Here is a 23,442-nt window from a genome sequence, read left to right as displayed (position 1 = left end):
ATAATCTTAAAATTTTTGTGGACTTGATTTTTTTCTCAATTATCCTATAATTAATTTCAATTCCATAAATTGGAATATTGAGAACAATTACATATAAGTACAAGACTATAAGAGTAATATCATCACAATCAAAATCCACAATAATGTAAACCAATTTATCATGATTCGAACTTCAACAAATTATTTATATAATGCACATAAATCTCACATATGTAGGTTTCAAACACCATAAATCTTATTCCAAACATGATTTATCCGTAAAAAATCTAATAACAAACCGAAATAAATAAAAGATGGATTATCCAACCCAACTAGATACATATATTAATATAACACCTTAACCAAACTAACATAAATTTCACAAATCTATTTTTTCATATAAATTTATCGGTTTTTGACTCATTTTTTTTGTAGATAAAGAGTTTATTTTCAATAATTTAATAGAATAGAGTACTTGTTGACGACATGTGTTCAGGTAAAACACTGTAAGTAAGAAACATGTATCCTGCACTTCTTTTATTCTTATAACAACTAGATTTTAATTCGCAGTACACCGCACGAGGATTTTTTATAATTACAATTTTTAGATTTTACGTTATATTTGTTAATTTTGCTTAGTGTTTAAGATTGTATAATTATATTTTGATTGTTAATTTCAATGCTATTTTGATTTGTTAATTTAGTAACTTAGTATTACAATATCAAAGGAGATTAAACATTTAGAGATATCAAAGGAAATTTACACTCATCATCATACATGAGACTAATTTTTATAACCCTTTTAAGCATTTGATTTGTGAGCTTGTAAACATTTTTATCAAAAAAAAATTTCACATTAAAATATTTATGCTTAGGCTCAATACAATACACTTATTCCCACGAAAGATTCATCAATATATATGCTTAGGATCTACCCTTGGTTCGACCGGTACACATAACGGTTAGCCCAAAAGAGATAATGCAAGAAGTTGATCCCACTAAGCACACACATGAGCCAGTAAAATCTCTCGAGATGATACTGGTTCAGATTCTTCCCCGAAAGCCATGGATTGTGCTGGTTTAAGCCTGTTACGAAGTTAACGGCCGAGACGAGAACAGAGCTCAAGTAATAACCCATCGCAAGAGACGCCCATGAAAGAGAGGTTGCAAGGGAACGCATTGTAGAAGGAGCTTCGGTGAAGAAAAACTCCATCATACCGGCTAACGTGAATAGATCGGCTGATCCAAGAAACACATATTGTATAGCCACCCAAAGAAACGTTATAGGAAGCGGCGAAGAAGAATAAGAAGATGAGTTGTTGCTTGAACAGCAAGCAAGAAGGACGTGTTTGCGTTTGGTTTCCACTAAGGCTGCGACCACCATTGCGACTATCGAAAGGATGAGCCCTGTTCCAATGCGTTGAAGATGAGTTATGCCGGTTTCATTTTTTGTTGCTTTTTGAGCTAGGGGAAGAAGGAAGCGGTTGTAAGTTGGAGCTAAGATCATTGTGAAGACTACCGGGAAGACAGGTAATGCCGCGGGTGGGACGGTAAATGAACCAAGCTTGGTGTTCATCGTCGAAGCTTGTTGGACAGAAAAGGTCGACAGTTGAGCTAGACAGCAATTAAGCATAATGGTAGACATGAAAATAGGTAAAATCTTAATGACTATCTTCACGTCTTCGATTTGTTCCTCCGTGCAACAGAGTGGTCGAGGTAGAGATTCGCGTGCTCTCACAACTTCACCAAGGAACGATCCGAGAACTTCATCATCTCCATCGCTGTTTCGCTTGCTTTCGTTGTCATCACCATCGTTTCTTGTATGACACGTAACAACGTTGCTTGAAGTTCTTCTTCTCTTGCACATAGCGTATAAAGCAGCGGTCAAGACCTTGAATAGAGTCGTGATTGGACTTCCGCTAGGAACCTTAAGGCGATAAAAGCGAGATCCAGCCAAGAAAACCGGGACCGATATCAAGATCGCGGCCGTGGAGACACCAAAGCCATAAGACCAGCCTTTGTTATCTTCGAGCCAGACCACGACCGTGACGGCTATCAAGGCACCGCACGAGAGGCTAAATATGAAGTAGTTGAAGAAGAAGGATCTTTGTCTCCTCCCACTCGGTGTTTCATTGTCGAATTGTTCAGCTCCGTGCGGTGGCAACGAGCCTTTTATTCCTCCTACACCGAGAGCTACTAAGAATAGACCCACGAACAGAACTACACGAGACCATGGCTCGGTAGAGTGCTCATGGGCTTGGACCGTAAGTACCATTAAGCCCTGTATGTTCCACAAAATAGTGTGGGCTTAGACCGTAAGTACCATTTAACTTATACTGCAGATTTTGATTTGCTATGAAGTGCTTACCAAGAATTCAATGGCGGCGCTGACTAAATAGATATGGAAAGTGGTGAAGAAAGCATCTGCCAAGAACCCTCCTAAAAGGGCCAAGAAAAATGCTGTTCCCATAAAAGCGGTTACAGCGTTTGCGGCTCCAGACGGTGAAAACCCCATCTTCGTTGACAAATACAGCACTAGATTGCTGGCGTTTGCTAAGAACGCAAGGTTCTCCAACACTTCCACACCTAAAAACGTGTGTTTAGGAATACACTAACAATTATTACTCCATTTTTAAAAATTAAGAGTACCTTTTTCCTCCAAAAAAATTGGCCTATACTTGTTCAAGAGATAGATAGATTAAGTACTAAAGACTCACCCAAGACAAAAGATGCCGCAAGCATACCGCCATGGCGGCCACGCAATGCCGGTCTATTTCTCCAGTCTACGTAACCATTCCACACGCTTAACCTGTTTGCTTCATCCTACACAAAATGTTGTAAAATGATCATTAATCATTGCAACTCTTAGCTTGTAAGTCTGAACTTGGATTTGGGAAAGTTGGAGAGAGAATTGAAACTCACCATATGTTCAAACGCCTGAGACATTATCATCAAGAAACAGCTGTTTTGAGAATGAAAGTGAAGTATATGATTAATAGCAATAGTGTGTGGACATTTATATAGAGAGGGAGAGAGAGAGTGGACAAGAGGGGAAAAAATTTGGTGTGTGGTTATTACAAACGAGCGAAAACTCTAGAGACTAAACGTACAACTTCAAAAAAAAAAACACAAAGAAATGTTACTGTCTTTGATGTTGACTCTGTTTTTGTATTTCCTCTGTTTCTTTCCTCGTTAACAAGGCACCGTCCGTGCATAACTGCATAATCCTAGAAGTTTAGTTAGCTTGTTCTTTGCTATTTTTGGATTATGAAATTTACGTAAACTGAATAAAAGACGCAACTAACTTCTTCACTCGTAATTAATCGACTATGTTATAGAATATTCTAGTTTATAGTATAAGGATCGATATCGAGATATCGACAAAATTGTTCCATTACCAAATGATTTTGAATTAGAAAATTCATAATTCTAATAAAAGCTATAATGTTGTCCACGTAAATACACCACTATTGTATAATCAAGAGTCTAACGGACGTGCGTTTGTTTAGTTGAGTGGCACTATGGAACATAATCACATATGCTGATGGTAAGACCAATTTTACCCTCGTTAGTTTAAGACAAAGTACGTACGGTCCACACAAGTTAAGACGGTTATTCTGGTTTAGATATAAATTGGATTGCTTAAACAGTTTTATATGTCCCCACCTTGTAAGCCTTTTGTTGATCTTTCACAAGTGATAAACAAAAAATCCTTGTGGAGAATAATAATATCGTCGATCGTATCTCTTTAAAGTAATTTGGAGAAATCTAAAATTTAAGCCGGTTTAATTCTTTATCGGTTTGATAGTGAATGATCGTATTGTAGAAGAGGCGGTGAGAAGGACTCGATCCATCTCTCAAATCTTATTGGTTCATACGCAAATTAGAGAGAGTTGGATCTATTATCATAAATACTGAAAGAACAATTGATATGAATATTTCATATGCAAGTTGTCTACAACATTTAACTCTTGTGATAACGATATTCTTGTTTTCATTGTCACGAGCAAGTTTTAACCTAATTTAATATTTATGCACCGCATCATTCGTAACTTTGTATATGAGGAATGTGTTAGATAAACCAACGTTTCCGGAAGAATAGCTTCAATCAGCAGCCGGTTTAACCGGTCGGAGTCAAACTACAGCAAACCCAGTTTATTCATGCATTAATCATGATATGTGCATATACACATATATAAGACAAGGTTTTATGCTTTGGGTAAATGATTCCCCCATGAGATTGGGTATATCATATTTGGGCCACCAGCACCACTGCAACAACCACACTACATTATGTACAAAACGCTTTCTGTGGATGATAAAATTTAGTCAGGTGCAAATTTTTTCCGTCGGTACGATAATATATATAACAGTGACCATGTTCTACAATCATCCAATTTGGGTGGTTGCCTAGTTCTTCCCGCAATTTACGATAGGCCCCCACCTTCTTTTAACCCCATTATTGAATTCTATCATCTAGACGTTACTACAAGTCTACAACGCTCTAAACCGGAATATTCCTGGTTTTGTCCCGGTTTTGGTTGAGAAAGCTTGAGATTTTTTAATTGGATTTTGTTAGTATACAAATAAATAACAATACATAAGTATAACAATTTGGCAGTAAAATGGAGACAAAATATTTAAAATTTCACATTATTGATGATTACACATATAAATGCAGTTATATAGCGGAAATTATTTTTATTCATACGATGAATGTGGATAAATTACTTAAGTGTAACACACAGAAATTGAAAATAATTTAAATGTGAATAAGTAGAGTATATTGTATTATATTTTCCCCAACAAATTAGGTTCTGTATATACTTATTTGGAAACTTAACCTCACCACGACAACCGTCCAAACACGTGCTAAACAGTCCATTTTTATTAACTTAACTCTTAAATACGTTTCAATATATATTAGATAGATGTTCCGTTGTTATGGTGCCAAATAGTGTCAATTGAAGAAGAAAAAAAAAATGATTATGAGCAAACGGAGAAGACAACGTTATATAAAAAGAGAACTACATATATTGAATGAACGTATTTATATAGTCATTTACATACGTTCAAGTTTATACATGAATCAAATATTTTCACAAGATTTGCATTAATATGTCTGTATTATATATCATCATTCCATCGTACGTGTGTCGCTTGATGATTCATCAAAATTTTATGTTTTCCTTCAAGTAACATACGACCGATTGCTGCAAAGAGAGCAAATATTGAATTATATTAGTACACTTAAATCACGTTAAAACCTTATAACCTAAATATTCACCAAAACTTACGAGAAGGCAGAGGATGACACAAGCAGCTGCACCTGGGAACAATGCGTACCAGAAATTCAAGTGATGGAACTTTGCTCCATCAATGAACAGTAGTGGTAAACTCGCCGCTGGTTAAACATGATAAACCAAATTAACACTCACAAGACTTAAATCAATTAATGAGAAACAAATGGATGAAGAAAAAAAAAAAAGGACAGAAAAATGTTAAAAGAGTAAAATGAAGGGGACACCGACCAAGAGTTTCAGGTTGTTCATTAGTGTGTACCTTTGTCAGCGGTAGTGTAGTTATTTTCTTTATGGGCTTTTTGATTCAGATCTTTAGCAACATGGGTTATATAACTCAGATTCTATTTAAATATTTGCATCATTTTCTTTTTAATAATATTACAGTGAAAAAATTGAATTATAATTCCATTCAATCACATCATTGATCAATCAATCAGTTATACTTCTATAATTAACTAATTGGTGTTTTGTATATTTTGGTTCTATTTGATTTGATTATATATGTACTTCTTCGTTCTATTAATCGAGATTTTTATTTTCTTTCGGATATATGTAAGAGAAAAATGAAAAAAAAAAAAAAAAAAAAAAATTACCAGGAGGGTGATTGGCACGAGCAACGACCATGAATGCGATGGAAGCGGCGAGGGCAACGCTACGGGCGAGCCAACCTGGCCCGAAGAGGGAGAAGGCTACCACACCAATCGCAGCACAACCTATTTGAGCCATAAACAGATTGTATTTCTGAAAATATAAGAAACACAAAACACACACAGTCTTCTTCAATTAATTTGTTAAATAACTGATATAACGACAAAATTACCAATATATATAGAATCTAATACTTCCTACTTTAACATGATTTGATGGCTTAAATAGGCTGTGACTAATCTATCCAAGGACATGATAAAGCAACAAGAAAATAGTGGTGGACCTCTTTATTCCATAGAAAAAGTGAAAGCACAAGAACACAATTAGAAGAAAATCTTCAACTAGTTTATGGATATAGAAGAAGTTAGTGGGAAAATATTTCGTCTTAACTACTACTACTTTCTAATATTAAACTATTTAATTCCTCTATGTTTGTTGTTACCACCATTCAAATCCTAACAACTCACTTTTGGTGTTTGCGTTGTATATCTCATGGAGGAAAAAACAAAGAAGCTTTTGCGTTCAACCGCAAATAATAATATAATAGATCGCTATTATACAAAACCAGTGGTTGAAATTGAAACTAGAGATATACCCGAGCAGTAGGAGCAGAAGGAGTGGTGAAAAGAATGGCGGAGACAGCACCAAGTGGTGCAACCGACATTGAAATCCCTTTTGGAGATAGCATTTGATCAATTCTTCCCAATATTGCCATTGCCGCAAACGCTCCTACTCACAAACAAGATTTTTTATAAATTTTATAATTAAGAAACCAAAACAAATTGTATTATCACAACTCTTTTTTTTTCTAAGGGTCTAACATGTATATTTTTTTAACAAAACAACATCTGTTTTGCAATTTCCATTCGCTAATTGTCTAAGTTTTTTTTATTATATAGGAATATATATATACGCTTATTAATTCACTACGTACTACATTGGTTTAATCGATTATATTAAACGTTCCAAATTTTGCCAAAATTTGTTTTATTCGAATCTTCAGCCATGACGTTATAAAAATAGTTAAATGAGGAATTTTTATATAACTTTGAGTTGATTTCCGTTGAAATTCAGACCATAGAGATGGTAATTATAGCTGCCACACATGAATATAATTTCATATTTATTGAAAGAAGTCAGCTATAAACCTTGATTAATATAAGCTCTCTGTCAGGCGTCAGCATAGGGTTTGACTAAACGCAAACTATAAGATTCTCAAAAACAAATTAATTTCTTTGACTACATGTATATTTCCCAGCATTGAGTTACTTACAAAAATAATCAAATATTACATGCCACGATCCAAAAACGATTAGTCGATATTCATAAAACTATTCGCCATATTTTTTCCAGTTAATAATGTTTTTTTTTCAATTTATTTAAACTTCTAACACTAATTGCTTAACATAATTCCTAAAAACCACACTTTTCTCTCTCTTTTTTTCACCACCACACGTTCTATAGTCAAATACTTATATTGTATATACACTATAACAAAACGATAAATTGGTCAAACTCGAACTTAGGTTCACATAAAATGACCATTTGGCCTTAGGAAGAGACACATTCTCAATCTCTCTGAGTCAGAAATTAATTTTCTAATTTTATATTGTTTGTGTGTCCACCTTTCCTCTCTTCCTTTTATTTATTTTCGTTTGCTACTTTTATACCCTAATCACACTTCTTGTAGTTCTTCTGATTTAAGAACCAAAGTGCATCAATTTTTGAAGATCGAGAAAACATTAGTAGTAAAAGACTTATGATCTCAAAACTTTTGACAAAAAAAAAAATACTATTAAAAAGTATGATGTTGAATACTAGTAATTAATTAGTATGTAATTTGTTTTCAATGACTAACCAGCTGCAGGCCAAATGACATCACTCAGCAATAGAGCCGTAGCCGCCGCCGTCTTATCTGGCTTCCACGAGTCCCACGAAGACGTCGTCAAGTTTCCTGCCGAAGCCACCACCGTGCTTACTTGTCGGCGGTGATTTAAAGTTGCCGGAGTTCTTATTTGTCTCAAGAATTCGTTATACGTAGAGATCCCAAGAAAATGCCGGCTAGAAACGTTGGCCAACATTGGCGAAGATTTTAAAGCCGCCGTAGAAGTGAGGCTCCGGCCAAGAAGAGGCTGTGGCTTCACGGCAACAGAAGCCATGACAAAATGGTTCTTTGAGGTGGAGAATAAAGATAAGACCGCTCAAAAAGTGGGATTCTTGATCTCTCTAAATATCTCTTTAGCAAAGTCTAAAAATACCGTTTCTCTCTGTTATCTTAACCAATAGGAGAGAGACAAGTGATACATGTTTGCATGTATTTATATACACTCACGCAAATATGTGCTTATAGCGTAGATTAGCATATACCTTTTTTTTTTTTTGGTAAATCATTTACCAACAGAAATCGGTTTTAATATGTAGAAAATATGCTTAATGTCATGCATAAAATTATTGATCAACTCAAGTATTTGAATTGTTTAACCTTGTTTAAGTTCCAGTATTATATTAAATTTCGAAAACTATTAAATTTAATCATTTCTTTTTGTGCTGCTAGCTAGTTTGCCTTGTAGTTTTTTTATATGTATGAACAATATTATAACTATCAGTCTATCACTGCAATATAATGTACGACAATATCATTTTTTTTTAAATTAAGACAATAGCTTATTTTTAATAACTAATATATATTAGTTTTGCAATTAATTAATTCGGAATTAGGTTATAGTTCATTTTTTTTCCTTTTTTTGAACAATTAGGTTATATATACAGTTCTTTTATATAAGCGGAAAAATAGACCAAAAAAACTAATTAATCTCCAAAATCTGTAGTACTCACTATGTCAGTTTATAATGGCCCAACTGAAAACCAATATCTATCTGATTACTTAGTTATAAACTACTTATGTGTTGACCCAAAAAAAAAAAAACTACTGATGTAAGAAAATCGAATTTTCCAAGAGTTACGAGTAATTTTCAAAAGGTTATAATTGACGATATCCCATTGGTCTCTTGTATTATATTTAATCAACTGATATAATATATTCATGTACAAATTTATGAATGTATTAACATAAATATTTGAAGAATGACTTTTATATCAGTATTTGTACGCGTAGATAGCAAAAGCATATAGGGCAAAAACAAACATTGGCCTTTTAAGAGGTGGATGGGGCTTGGAGATGTACGAAGTCTCTTCCATTTAACGAAAGGTCATCTGCTTATTCAGAAGATATTTTAAAAAATTCGAGGGAAAAAAAAAAAAATCAAGAAATTATCAACTCTCTCAAGTCTCTCTAAACACAGCTTCTTTGTAAAATCTCAGCATTTTCTTGATATCATTTCAAAGTTATATGATTTGCTGAAAAATACCATTTTCTTAAGAAAAAAGTTTAAACTATTTTTAGTCGACCATTATTAACTAGACCCAAAGACAGTGTTTTGTTCTAATATTTCCGAATTTGCAATTCGTAAAAAAATAAACATAATCCGAATCCAATTGATAATTTTAATCTACACCAAAATATATATGCATAGAGACAGGTAAAAAACAGAACAAAAACAATAAATAAATAACAGAGCTCTCAAGTGTCTTCTGCTTTGAATATTGAAAATACAAGAGAATGGATCGTTACGTTTACAAAAACATTAAAAAAGTGCACAAGAACAATACACCTCAGTAATCTTACTCCACCTTCAATTCTAATTTACATACAAACCCCCTCCATCCCAAATCACCAACATTCATAACAGCCACAACAACAACAAAACCGCCGTGGGATTAAGATTTACCGGTTACTACTAGCCGTGCATAAGCAAGCGGCCCCTAACAGTAATCGGACTGAGAATCATCGTAGTAATCAATCGCAGAAGGGGACATGACTTCTTGCTCAAGCAACTGAGCCACCTGGTTCATAGCCGGCCTATCCTCAGGGTTAGCGTCTGTACACCTAGCCGCTATCTCGAGCAATGCCTCAACAGAGTCTTCGTCTACATCGGTGCATCTCTTGCCCATCACATCCTCTAATCGATTCTCTTTCAACACAGTGTTCATCTGATTTAACATGTCACATTTTCTTAGAAAACGAATCTTATGAAAGTTAAAAACAGAACGGTTCTTGTCAGAGAGGTGTTTTCTTACCCATCCAACAACATTCAAGCCTCGTTTAACGAATATTGGATCTGTTGGTCTTTTTCCAGTAACAAGCTCAAGGAGAAGAACTCCAAAGCTATACACATCAGACTTCTCTGTCGCTCTCCCATTTTGTAGATACTCTGTTTCCAAGATTCATCATACAAAAAAAAAGTTAGAAACTTTAGAAACTATTGAATTCTAAGATTCAAAAAGGAAGTTGGCAAAGAACAGAACCTGGAGCAAGATAGCCAAATGTGCCAGCTACCACGGTGGTAACATGAGCGTCTTCGTCAACAAGAAGCTTAGCAAGACCAAAGTCCGAGACTCTAGGTTCTAGCTTATCATTGAGTAGAATATTGCTTGATTTTATATCACGGTGAACTATTTTAGGACTACAATCATGGTGTAGATACGCTAGACCCCTCGCAGAACCTAGTGCTATTTTCAACCGAGCGTTCCAATTCAACAAACCGTCTTCTTGAGCTCGTTCTTCAGAGATAAGAAACCAAAAAAAAAAAAAAAACAGAACAAGATCAATACACATTGCAAGACCAACAATGAAAGATAAGAAGGTATGTAGAAGTGCATTTATTACCATGGAGAAGATCGTCTAAGCTCCCCACGGTAAGGTAATCATAGATGAGAAGTCTTGAAGATGGTAAGCGGCAGAATCCACGTAGGTTAACTAGATTGATGTGTTTGACACTTCCCAAAATCTCAACCTCTCGCTCAAAAACTCGGTCTGATCCTTGTCGACTCCTATCTATTTTCTTAACCGCAAAGGTTCCAAGATCATTCATTACCATTCGATAAACCGTGCCAAATCCTCCTGAACCCACAATGTCTTCCTCATCAAGAGACTCTAGCTTCTCGATCAGCTCAGTCGAGGAGTATGGAAGATCCCCATGGAATGTAATTAGCTTCTTACCTTTTTAAAAGACAGATGAAAGAAGCAACACAGTTTAGAAAAAATGATTAGCAGCAAGAAAAGACAAGATTTATCTCTTTTATGTGGATCTTACTCGTTTCAGATGGTTCCTTTTGTTTCTTGACTTCTGTGTACTTCTTTACTGTTCTTTCTTTCTTTGAGAGCATCCAAATCCAAAGGAACACAAAGATCACAATGAATGCAAGAGCCATTGTAGACATTGCTCCTATCAAAATTCCTTTAATCAAGCGTGAAGACCGCTTTGGAGTCTCTGTGAGGACATCAAGAATCAGAAAGTGGCCAAAGGAAGTCTCGAGAATCAATGATTTAGGTATTTAATAGGATCTTGCCTGATTCATCATCAGTTTCTGCATGAGGAAGAACAACAGGGAACCCCATTGATGATCTACATGGCTTGTGAATTTGCCGGCCGCAAAGATCCAAATTACCGGTAAATCTAACCATAAAAAGACACAAAAGCCACAATCAGAAATAACATCCTAGTCTAACATTTACACATAAGATTTTTGAAACCAACAGTTTTACAGACAAGAAATCTCACGTTTCAACGCCAAATCTGCTGAGAACTCCAATATCTGGGATCTCGCCAGAGAAAAAGTTGGTTGACAAGTTCCTGAATCAAACAAATAGTTCAAGAACATACAAAATCTTGCACAGTTAACATATCTAAACACAAGATTATGTATATAACTTACAAGGAGCGTAGCCGATTCAATCGACTAATTGAAGAAGGAATAGCACCTTTAAGTGTATTGCTTGATAGATCCCTGAAAATATCCCAAAAGCATCACAAATTCTTTAAAATGATCAAAATTTGAAGAGAATTAAAGAAACCAAAATACAACAACAAAGTTTTGAATCTTACAATATAGTAAGGAATGTAAGGTTGCCAATATCCGGTGGAATCCCTCCTTGAAGAAAATTAGCCCTCAAATACCTGAAAACATGTTTTAAAACAGATAGCAATGTTCATGGCTCAACGCTAACTAAAGGTTTGATATCCCCAATTGTAAGAGAAAACTCCAACACCACCACTAATCAAGACTGCTTAAATGCAAAAACTTGACTTACATAGCTCTAAGCTCAGTGCAATTGGTGATTTCATTAGGAATTGTTCCATGTAAGCTGTTCTGATGAAGCGCCCTACATAACTCCGAGCAAATTTTTGAATTGAAATCAACTACTTAAAAATATTAGCATAGAGAACAAATCTACAATGATGATAGCTCACAGTCTCTGCAATCTACTAAGCTTCCCAATGCTAGGAGATATAATCCCTCCTAGTTGCATGTAAGGTAAGTTTCTGCATCATCCAGGAGTTTCAAAACCACGATTCAGATAAAAAGAAAGAAGCTCAAAGTGGTAAAGGAAGAAGAAGAAACCAAGAACACATTCTCTTACATAGAAACAACTCTTTGGTCTTGAGAATTACAGGAGACGCCAGTCCAAGAACAAGGTGACTCATCTGAATCTTTCCAGTTCTCTAAAGAGTTCCTCGTATCATTAAATCCACTCTTCAATTCCAAAAGAGAAAACCCTACAAAGATCAAAATAGTTAGAAAGAGCTTCTTGATGATCAAATCTCAGATTTCTCACCAACCCAAATAAAAAAGCAAAGAACTTTAAAGAGTAGTAATAAAAGTGTATAGTTGACTAACCATCAAGAGTGAGAGCAAAAGAGCAAGAAACCAAAAGGGTAGCTGTAGAAGAAATCACTAATAAGAAAACCCAATTCGAGATACCCATTTCGCCACAGATTCCAAAAAAAAAAAGAAACTTGTTTTTAGGCTTCGATACGAAACAGTAGAGAACAAAATTAATGAAAAGATGAGATTTTTTTTTTTTAATCCCCCCAATCCCTAATTCGAGAATGGAGAGAGACTAGTGATTGGGAATGAGTGAGAAGAAGGAGGAAGAGGAAGACTCATGATGAAAAACATTACTTTTTGTTTTTCCTAAAAATAATTCTTCTTTTATTTTATTTTTATATTTTTAATTTTAATTTTCCCTCTCCTTTTGAGAGATTTTTTGAAAATCTGTGTGTAGAGGAGAGAGAGAGAGAGAGAGAGAGACAAAGAGACCCGTTGTGATGAAACCATTATTCAAAATTTGTCTCTCCATCTTCACACTCGCAAGTATAAGTTGTAAAAACCTACTCGCTATCGTGATCGAAAAGGACACGTGGTCTTCGTGTGACGCGAGTGATTTATAGATTGTACTTGAGACGCGAGTGAATGCTATCAAAAACTGTGTCGTTTTGTAGGTTTTTTTTCTTTTTTTTCTCGACTTGTAGTATTTACTTTGTCTGAGTCTGATAAATGTGTAATCTGACGAAGAGTATTAAACACTAATGTCGTCTGAATTATTTTCCAACGTGATAACATTCCAAATTGGTGGGCCTTTTGGCAGTTCAAGTGTTTAGACAACCGAGTTTTAGAACAATCGTTATAACATTCCAAATTCCCTTCACAATAACAGAAATGGAAAGGTGAACATTCGAATGAAGTAAAGTTTTAGGCGGCGCTATAGTTAATGTTTTGCTCTGACAAAGAGGCCATCGCTTAGTGTATTACAGAAACAATGATGAATTTGATTTGGTGTCAGACATGGAGCTGAGCCAGCAGATCAAACCCAAATTCCTTTAAGTGATATAGCAGTAACATGTAAGTGCAGATACAAAAGACCAAATCGTGGAGACAATGCAGATCTTCAAAATAGTACTGAATACTTCAGAGGCAATCCTAAGTGCATTAATCTGGAAGATTTGAGAGGAATATTAGGACTCATACAAAAGCTTAACGAAATACCGAACCAAATTTAGAAAGAAAGTACATAAAAAGATCCAGACATGTCAAATACAAGCAGAAAAAAAAACCTGCAACTGGTAGTTGAGGTTAAAAGTAGCAAACGACTAAATTGTTTTTTGTTTTTTAAGGCGGTTTTAACTAAAATTACTCTTCAGTACTCTTCCTCCTGTTGGTATTCACCTTCTTCCTCGTCCTCGTACTCACCTTCTTCATCGGCAGTTGCATCTTGGTATTGCTGGTACTCTGAAACCAAATCGTTCATGTTGCTCTCTGCTTCTGTGAATTCCATCTCATCCATACCCTCACCTGTGTACCAATGCAAGAAAGCCTTCCTCCTGAACATAGCTGTGAACTGCTCACTCACACGCCTGAACATCTCTTGGATGGATGTTGAGTTACCAATGAAAGTGGAAGCCATCTTCAGACCAGTAGGTGGGATGTCACAGACGGTTGACTTCACATTGTTGGGGATCCACTCGACAAAGTAGGACGAGTTCTTGTTCTGCACGTTCAGCATCTGCTCATCAACTTCCTTTGTGCTCATCTTGCCACGGAACATAGCAGAGGCAGTGAGGTAGCGTCCGTGTCTTGGGTCAGCAGCACACATCATGTTCTTGGAATCCCACATTTGCTGGGTGAGCTCAGGGACTGTGAGGGAACGGTACTGCTGAGAACCTCTTGAGGTGAGAGGAGCAAAACCCACCATGAAGAAGTGAAGACGAGGGAATGGGATAAGGTTCACAGCAAGCTTACGGAGGTCAGAGTTGAGCTGACCAGGGAATCTCAAACAGCATGTGACACCAGACATTGTAGCAGAGATCAAATGGTTTAAGTCACCAACTGTAGACAGAGAATGAAGATGTAAGTAAGTGTCCTTCTCAGCACAAGCATATTAAAAAAAAGAGCATAACAGAAAACAAGTATATAAGAAAGCAAACAGTACACTTTCACAATCATAAAAGCAGTTTGACAATCAAGCTCTTCTATACAATCACTACTGCATTCTGCAAATCCCTTACATGTTACAAAAAGAACCAGATATATACAGTACAGGACACTTAACAAGAAAGTATGATACCAAGAAAATTAGAGAATAGCAGTATAAGGAATAAGGATTTGCAGAAAGTATGATACCAAGAAAATTAGAGAATAGCAGTAGTCAGTGATGCCATAGACGCATTAAACAGAACCAATAACACAAAACACTGGAGGTAAAGTAAGTAGGCAAGAACAAACCACTGAAAACAGTAACAAATCAATTCTGATACGAAACAATGACCAAATCATGTTCAACATCTAGACAATGCATATCAACCCTACAATAGAAGGCAAGGAATCAACTGATCTGATCTAAAACTTTAAAGAAGAGTATCAATGCGACCATGAATCATAGAAGGACTTACAGCTAGGGGTAGTGAGTTTCAGAGTCCTGAAGCAAATATCGTACAAGGCCTCATTATCAAGAACCATGCACTCATCTGCATTCTCAACAAGCTGATGAACAGACAAAGTAGCGTTGTAAGGCTCAACAACAGTATCAGAGACCTTAGGCGAAGGGAACACCGAGAATGTGAGCATCATCCGATCTGGGTACTCTTCACGGATCTTGGAAATCAAGAGTGTTCCCATCCCAGATCCAGTTCCTCCTCCCAACGAATGACACACCTGGAACCCTACAAAAGCAAATTACCACACAGTTCAAAACACACTAGTCTAGTCATAGTAAACCCTAAAATCGAACAGATCTAGAAGAAGAAGAAGAAGAAGGTTTACCTTGAAGGCAGTCGCAGTTCTCGGCCTCCTTGCGAACAACATCGAGCACCGAGTCGATTAGCTCAGCTCCTTCGGTGTAATGACCCTTAGCCCAGTTGTTACCAGCACCAGATTGGCCAAAGACGAAGTTATCAGGGCGAAAGGTCTGACCGTAAGGACCAGATCTGAGACTATCCATAGTCCCAGGCTCCAAATCCATGAGCACAGCACGAGGAACGAATCGACCACAGCTAGCCTCGTTGTAGTAAACGTTGATGCGCTCAAGCTGTAGATCTGAGTCACCAGTGTACCTACCGGTTGGATCTATGCCGTGCTCGGCGCAAACGACTTCCCAGAACTTGGCACCGATCTGGTTACCGCACTGACCACCCTGGATGTGAAGAATCTCACGCATCTTCGGTTGATTGAGTGGAAACGGTGCGTGAGAGAGCTGTTTAGGGTTGATTAAGAAAAGAGAGAGAGAGAGAGAGAGAGAGAGCTGTTTAGGGTTGTTTTGAAGAAATGAGAAAAGTGTGAGTGAGTGTGAAGGTCTTTTTATTATTGCTCTCTGCGTTTTTTTGTTTTTAATTCTCTTTTTTTTTCCCCATAATTAATTATCTCTATCTCTAAGAGGCGCCGATTTTGTTTTTTTCCGAAATTCAAAATTTGAAAATGGTCCGTTTCTTTCTCTTCTGTAACTTACCAAAATTTTCAACATTATTATTTCAAATTCGAAAATACTAATTTTGTGATTTTTTGACAGGATATTAAAAAAAAAAAAATACTTTTTTTTGTAATTCTATAATTAATATATACATTTTTCAAGTACATTTAGCAAATAAATCCTGAACTTGCCACCTATTTACAAAACTGTCATTGCCATTTAATATTAAATATTTAAAATTTAATGTATAAATTTTAACAACGAAGATTTACATTTTACAGAAATCTATATATTAACACAATTAATTGTCGAGTAAAAGATCTCCTAGCTTCTCTCCAACAAACCAAATTTTAAAAGATATCTTTTTCCATCTTTTCCTCTAATATCTAGAAAAATCAAATTAAAGAAACAATGATAAATGCCAAAGAGTATAATATTCCTTCAATCCTCCAAAATAAAACTGATTACAAAAGATTTTCTACCTAATTAGTTTCTAAAGCCGTGATTTTGGCATCAAAAGATTATAAGAATTATCGACCTAATGATTAACCTCTAAATACTATAAACCATCACGCCAATTACCATCATCACTAATACAAAACACACAAAAGCTTACTTAAAACCTTGAAGATCGCTTGGTTGCTACTTTTGCCTTCCTCAGATCATACAAAACAGCTTGGAGGGTTCATCCTCCATTTGTGGCATTTGTACACACAAGCCACTGGTGAAACTCTCGAAGATGATTATGGTTTTGTCATATGAAGTGGTAAAGATCTACCTATTAAATACGACTACTAATACAGTTTTTCTTTATTCATTTCAGGGTACAAAAATTCATTCCTTAGTAAAGAAGGATTTGGTTTCCAAATATATCAATAGGCTCCCTGTTGGTGAATGGGTTTTCATTAAGACCTTTGGGTGAAGAAGGTAGTCATAAAGGTTGATGATTAGAACTTAAACATTTGGCTCTTTAAGTTACTTATCTAATCAACATATAAGTCATGTTAACTAAACAAAACCATCTACGTAGCTCTAAGTGTGGCTGTGGTCGAGTCTAGAAATCCGATTTATGAACTACTAATAACACTTCTATTTTTTTCCCTCACCTTATTTTCCTTTTCCGGGTCATAACGCAGTCTGTAACGAAATGAGAATCAACTGGATAACCATGTTCACAAGCATCATGAGGTTAGAGGTCTCGCATCACAAGTAAAGAAGAACAGAGGTTTGCGTGGAAAGAGCCATAACAACCATAAGAATCGACCCACACTTAGAGCTACTTGGAAGAAAAACAACCTTATAACCCCGTTACAGTTGATTCTCTTGAACATAAAATAATTTCAATTACCCTTGATTGGCCTACAAGCCTAAATCAATCGATGATTTCATGTTGAAAGCAACCCTCAATCGCTTTAACATCTTTGTTCTTGCACTTGATTTCCTATTCGATGAATTGTTTACATCTGCATTTGCGAGTATGGTCTGATGAAATCTTCAATTTACAGCTAGAATTACCAAGCAAACACATTTACTACATATACTAACCTGAATATGTATAGAACTGAAAACAGTTGTTGTTGGCACAAGTAGTTTGTTACATTTATGAGCTTGCACCTGACGAAATCAAAAACAATTATCTTTATATAAAACTAACCAGCTTCCTCTATTACTCACCATCTTTTCCTTTCCATTTGATGTACTATTACTGATACTTATATTATCTCTTGCATAGAAATAAAAGTAACCTGCAAAGTTAAGCAATAGTCATTAAAATTATGAATACACTAACTTATTGATGACATATTAGTGTGAAGTTAAAATGTACTTAGCTTTCTAATTGCAGCTTGGGTTTTAGATGTGAATACATTATTTATGTTGACATGATTTGGAAGTCATTTATCTATGCCATAATCTAATATTTGCAGGACATCATATTCGGTGAATCATCATAGGGTCATCACCTCAAAATTGTAGAAATCATTCGCTCACTTTATCAGAAAAGCAATCCTCAATTAATTTCTTTCCATATTTGAGAATCTACATTCAAATTGCCAAACAATCTATTAACATATGTATGTAATTACATCTATATTGGATCGAATTATTAGAAGAAAAAAAAAGAAAGAGAAAGAAACAAAGTAATTTACCTTGGAACTATTCCAAAATTTGAATAGATTTGGAATTATCTATTAGGATGTGATGAAATCGGTACTCTCTTTGTCTAATCTACTCAAAACTGAAATCATGAAATGAATTTTAACCTGATTTACTTTCTCTGACTTAAATAATAGAGCTGCACTTTGTTGCTAAGGAAAGAAGAAGAAGATATGAGAACATTGTTTTCCCATATCTCATTTATTTAGTCGATCGAGACCATAATGAATAATAAAATATCAACTTTCCCAATTGTAGAAGAAGAAGATACGACTCATATATCTCTCTATAACAAAAATTCTTATTTTATTTAATTATTATTATTTTATAGATATACGTATCATAGTATGGATGAAAGTTTAAAATATCGAAAATTAAAAGGATTATATCATATAATTTATATGCACAACAAAACTATATATTCCAAAGTATCTAATTATAAATAGATGAAACAAACTAAATTACAATGTCACAATATAGTATAAGCATATAATTTTAAAAAATCAAAATAATTTCAAATACTATTATCTATACATTGCAAACAAAATAGACACATAAAAAAAATCTGTACATTTTATACTACATAAAATTTAATTAACAATATGATATCCTAACTTCACTATAACACAATACACCACAAACATACTATTTATGCAGTACATAATATGTTGAGTTAACATATTGTTCACTTAAAATTTATAAAACAGTAATTTAATTGTTTAAAAGTAAAAAATAGCCCCGCGGTGTACCGCGGGTGAACATCTAGTAGTGTTTATAAATTTTGGGCACATGTTGTTGGCAGGCTTTTTGGGCCCATACAGATACATATATTAATGGAAGAGCACATGTTGATTTGCTTGTTTACGAAAGGGAAGAGAACGTGTTGTTTGCTAAAACAGACGAATTTCACTTTATCCAAAACTATTTATGTTTGTTGAATTGATGATGGTGGTAATTTAAATAAGTAAAATGAACCATTTGAAGAAAAAAAATTATAAAATTACAATGACAATGGCTTTTTTTAATATATATATATATATATATATATATTATATATAGCATCAATAGTTGATAAAAATGAAGTAAGACAATACAAAAGATATGTGTTGATGTGTTTATGAGTGAACATTTTATAACTATATAAAAATGTCAAAATTGCTTACCATATATATCGTATTTTCCTTTTAATAACTAGTTAAATACTGACAATCAGATGAAGCTCTTTTGTTTAATCTTAAGTGTTTGGGTTTCAAATTTGACTTGAAATTTGGGCCCAACTGGTACTACCTAAAAGCCCATTATCAATTATCTGACCCAAAAATTAATTGGTTGGAACTTGGAACTGATGATAATGTAGCCGAATCAACATTTATCGTGTGACTTAACTAAGTTAGGCTTATTAAAAAACGTTTTAACAAAAATGAAGAAGAAAATGAATAATCTAAATAAAGGCTTTCCGAGAAAACTGTTTTATCCTTTTTAAGTAAAATATTTTGAGTAATATAGTTATCAAATATACCATTATTCAATAAACGTAACTATAATGCAAGTTTGTAAATATATCAACCATTTTATGGTATATTAAAGAAATGGTTAGACCTTCGTACTTCATTCAAGATATAACAACTACAAGCAATTTACTACATTGTTATTAATTCAGCAAAGCTGATTTTGACTGAAAATCACAATAAATAATTACCAAAAAATAATTTTAACGAGAACAAAATTGTAGTGATATATTTATTAATACAATGTTTGGCTGTCATTGTTGAAAAATGTTAAATGTATTAGTTTTCAACAAATTATTACCAAAATCAACCTTAACGAGAATAATAATTAGTACATTTAACATTTTCGAAATTTGTTTTTTTGAAATGATTTTCTTAATGTATATTTAACGAGAATAGTTGTTGAAATTTATTATATTTAATAATTTTAAACCAATTCTTACCAAAATCAACCTTAATATAATAATTTCCAACCAATTCTTACCAAAATCAGCCTTAACAAAAACAATATTGTATGTGGTAACTAGATGCTTTGCAATTTTTGAATACTATTAAATATACTACTTTTCAACAAATTTTTACCAAAAATAACCTTAACGGAAAAAAACTGTACGATTTTGTAGATTTATTAATTAGATATTTGGTTGTCGTTGTTAAGAAAAATATTAAATATACTAGTTTTCAATAATCTTATCAAAATCAACTTTGTCGAGAATAATTAAGTAATTTCTATAATTTGAGAATTAAATCAATTTTATCAAGAATAATTTAAGTAAATCCTAAATGAGATTAAGCATCTTGTGAAGATTATAACATGATGCCTTTCTGGAATTAAAATTCTCAGAATAACAATGTACAAAGATTTTCATTCAAACAGACAAACATCAAAATTAATATCCCTCATTGAACCATAAATGCAATTTTAACGAATTTATTCAATGAGGGATATTAATGCTGAGATCATTAACCTATACACGATGGCATCCTTTGTCTGCCCAATTCTATAGGCTCAAGTTGTCTGTGCTGCATAGATAACAGTAAATCAAATCATCAAAGTACTTTCAAGAGACTAAAAACATTAGCAGCTTCCAATACTAGTTTTAGACTACATCAAGTTTCGGCAAAAAACAAAGGGTAAAGCATAGAAATCAAAGTACACAAGTTTTGCATCATATACAATTAATATCATATTAGAGATCCGGCAATAAGCATCTAACTAAAACATGATGCAAAATTGTGCATCCTCAGCAGCCCTCTTAGTTAAGAGAAGCGGGTGGTCACATATTTTCTTCAGAATCTATTTTTCTTAATTATGATTTATTTTTAATCACTTTTACAATAAAAGCTTTTGCTAAATCTTCCATTGGAAATGCTCTAAATTAACCATCTACTATGTAATGGTGTAACTGTGTAATAGTATAAGATCATGTCCAAAGGATTAATCATGCCATTTTTGTGTTTTGACAACTATATAAAAAAATTATAAACCATTATGAGTATTTAATAGTATACAGTTTTGATATATTACGTACGTATTATATCAGCCGAATTATCCTAAATTTTAAAGATTCCGACCAAATGGTTTCTTATCCGATGGTTGGCTTTATTATTCGTACCAAAATTTTTCTAAATCCGTATTTTTATATACTATAAGGAAAAATACAAAAAAAAAATCGTATTGAGATTTGATGTCAATTATTATTTATAGAAAAATTCCCCACTCAGAAACAATGGGTTCAGAATTTCCCATACTTATTCGTAATCCTTTCTCATCTTTTATTCTTATTTTATAATTATATATTATTCTGAAGAAAATCTTTGGAATCTGAAATTAATGGAAACGAATTACGCCTATGAGAAAATGTATACAATTCATTACGATGACTTTGTTTGCTAAAATGATTTCGACTCGGACCTTTCTGGTGCTGCTATGCTACTCTACCACTACTAACTAACTCCCTTCGTGTTCTATCTTTATATTCGCTATTATCCGTTTTCAAGCATATTCTATTACTATGTTTTTTTACTAAATGGTGTGCACTTCTATTACCGCATCTTTATTTACTATTTTTGGTTCTTTGTTCCAACACTTTGCGTTAATCTAAAGTTATTGATAATAACAACGACATGCCATTTAGTATTCTCTTACTTGTACAAGTTGAAGTATAAAGTATTCTAGACTTTTCTTCATTCTTTTTTTGTCAGAGAAAATTATATATACACAATTTGATCTTTATAGATCTTCCATAAATAACAATACTAGATGGCCTAGGGTTTACAAAATCAAAAGGTAAGATTAAGAGTAAGATGAACCAACTTTGTAAGTTGTAACGTCCCATATTTCACGTATATTCTCGATTTCTTTCTGTTACCTTAAAACATGTTGTCTCCATTAAATTATGATTCAAATTAGTCGCGTACTTTTCTACCAAATTAATTTTGCAAACACAATTTCTTTATTACTTTACAAACACATGAGTAGCATATATTCAAAATTGAAGGACAAAACATCGGACTTTCTTCTAACAAGTACAAGATATATACGTTCTTTTTGTCACACAAGTACGAGATTTATCAAAACATCATTTTCGTGATATATATTAAAAAGACTACATTTTTGTTTACAAGACAACGACCACATTTTCGATTGGAACAAATTCAAAGCTACGGAATAAAGAAACAAACCTAGAAAAACGAGTTCAAAATCAAAATATTATATGCTCCTTCGATGTCATTTATGCTGCAAGTTATTTTGGACTTCTGAAAGTGCTTACACGTGAAAGTTATACGCATGTCTAAATTGTCTATGGCTATATTGCTTTCATTGTGATTAAACAAAGTTTACTTTTGCATAATCGATTTGTTAGGATAATAATTATATATAGTCGTCCAAGAATTTGTTCTGCTTCAAACAAGTTGGACCAACGAAGGCAACGAAGCATAGAGTTGGACCAGATTTTAATTGAGTGGGCACTATGCAATATCATTATAATTATTAAAACTCGACATGTGGCTTAATCTATAAAGAAAACACCAATAAGATAATTTAAAAGTGATGTAATTCCCTGTGGTCCTTGATTTTCCAGAAGGGCAACATAGAGTAAGAGAATCAGAACATTTTATATGAAAATGAAAAATATTAGCGTGATCAGTTACTTTATTCTAATAATCAAAAGGGAAAAGAAAATTGAAGGAGCTTTTCGACTGTCAAAAAGAACAACTCAAGATACTAGAAACCATTAGAAGTGAAAGATGAAGTGATTCCATAAAAGACTGAAGGGGAACAGATATCATCCATCACTTCGAGAATCAAGAACATGTTCGTTCGGTTTCTTTTTGTTTTTACTAAACCAAGGCAGTACTGACATAACAATATAATCTTTAATGTATAATGATACATTTTATAATCGTAAAATGTAAAAAACTCATCGTTTAATAGTTAACGACTAGTGAGATGACTAGTTTTACAATGTTTCAACTCGTGAAATTGGTGATATACAATTTTAAACAATATAATGTTTTATCCAACACATTCTTTTTGTCTTTA

General features: G+C 33.9%; 4 protein-coding genes and 1 long non-coding RNA gene across 5 annotated transcripts; all 5 read right to left on the bottom strand.

The window, feature by feature from the left end:
• Nucleotides 1–811: 811 nt before the first annotated feature.
• Nucleotides 812–3,051, bottom strand: LOC104729043 (protein NRT1/ PTR FAMILY 4.7-like). Its single transcript, XM_019232825.2, has 4 exons — nt 2,902–3,051; nt 2,697–2,802; nt 2,348–2,565; nt 812–2,260 (listed from the first exon to the last, which is right to left on the bottom strand). The coding sequence occupies exons 1-4, from the start codon at nt 2,929–2,931 to the stop codon at nt 911–913; spliced, it is 1,704 nt and encodes a 567-aa protein (XP_019088370.2). The 5' UTR covers nt 2,932–3,051; the 3' UTR covers nt 812–910.
• Nucleotides 3,052–4,993: 1,942 nt separating this feature from the next.
• On the bottom strand, nt 4,994–8,336 carry LOC104726873 (uncharacterized). The gene is made up of 5 exons (XM_087473594.1): nt 7,789–8,336; nt 6,526–6,659; nt 5,876–6,023; nt 5,277–5,383; nt 4,994–5,192 (listed from the first exon to the last, which is right to left on the bottom strand). Exons 1-5 carry the CDS (start codon nt 8,087–8,089, stop codon nt 5,151–5,153), a joined length of 732 nt encoding a protein of 243 aa, XP_087329720.1. The 5' UTR covers nt 8,090–8,336; the 3' UTR covers nt 4,994–5,150.
• Nucleotides 8,337–9,475: 1,139 nt separating this feature from the next.
• Nucleotides 9,476–13,055, bottom strand: LOC104726872 (LRR receptor-like serine/threonine-protein kinase FEI 2). Its single transcript, XM_010445821.3, has 13 exons — nt 12,669–13,055; nt 12,412–12,547; nt 12,242–12,313; nt 12,082–12,153; nt 11,876–11,947; nt 11,706–11,777; nt 11,552–11,623; nt 11,340–11,446; nt 11,084–11,260; nt 10,657–10,989; nt 10,296–10,550; nt 10,068–10,201; nt 9,476–9,980 (listed from the first exon to the last, which is right to left on the bottom strand). The coding sequence occupies exons 1-13, from the start codon at nt 12,754–12,756 to the stop codon at nt 9,753–9,755; spliced, it is 1,818 nt and encodes a 605-aa protein (XP_010444123.2). The 5' UTR covers nt 12,757–13,055; the 3' UTR covers nt 9,476–9,752.
• A 683-nt stretch (nt 13,056–13,738) lies between these two features.
• On the bottom strand, nt 13,739–16,207 carry LOC104726871 (tubulin beta-2 chain). The gene is made up of 3 exons (XM_010445820.3): nt 15,591–16,207; nt 15,221–15,490; nt 13,739–14,657 (listed from the first exon to the last, which is right to left on the bottom strand). Exons 1-3 carry the CDS (start codon nt 15,982–15,984, stop codon nt 13,969–13,971), a joined length of 1,353 nt encoding a protein of 450 aa, XP_010444122.1. The 5' UTR covers nt 15,985–16,207; the 3' UTR covers nt 13,739–13,968.
• An 884-nt stretch (nt 16,208–17,091) lies between these two features.
• On the bottom strand, nt 17,092–18,207 carry LOC104726870 (uncharacterized). The gene is made up of 3 exons (XR_758099.3): nt 17,908–18,207; nt 17,779–17,847; nt 17,092–17,696 (listed from the first exon to the last, which is right to left on the bottom strand). It is a non-coding gene; the product is annotated as an uncharacterized LOC104726870 (long non-coding RNA).
• Nucleotides 18,208–23,442: the final 5,235 nt, after the last annotated feature.

Source organism: Camelina sativa, chromosome 11 (genome assembly GCF_030686135.1).
Source record: "Camelina sativa cultivar CO46 ecotype springtype chromosome 11, ASM3068613v1".
NCBI classification, from domain to species: domain Eukaryota; kingdom Viridiplantae; phylum Streptophyta; class Magnoliopsida; order Brassicales; family Brassicaceae; genus Camelina; species Camelina sativa.
Note: the sequence above shows the minus strand (reverse complement) of the source record. Positions and strands in the feature narration are given on the sequence as shown.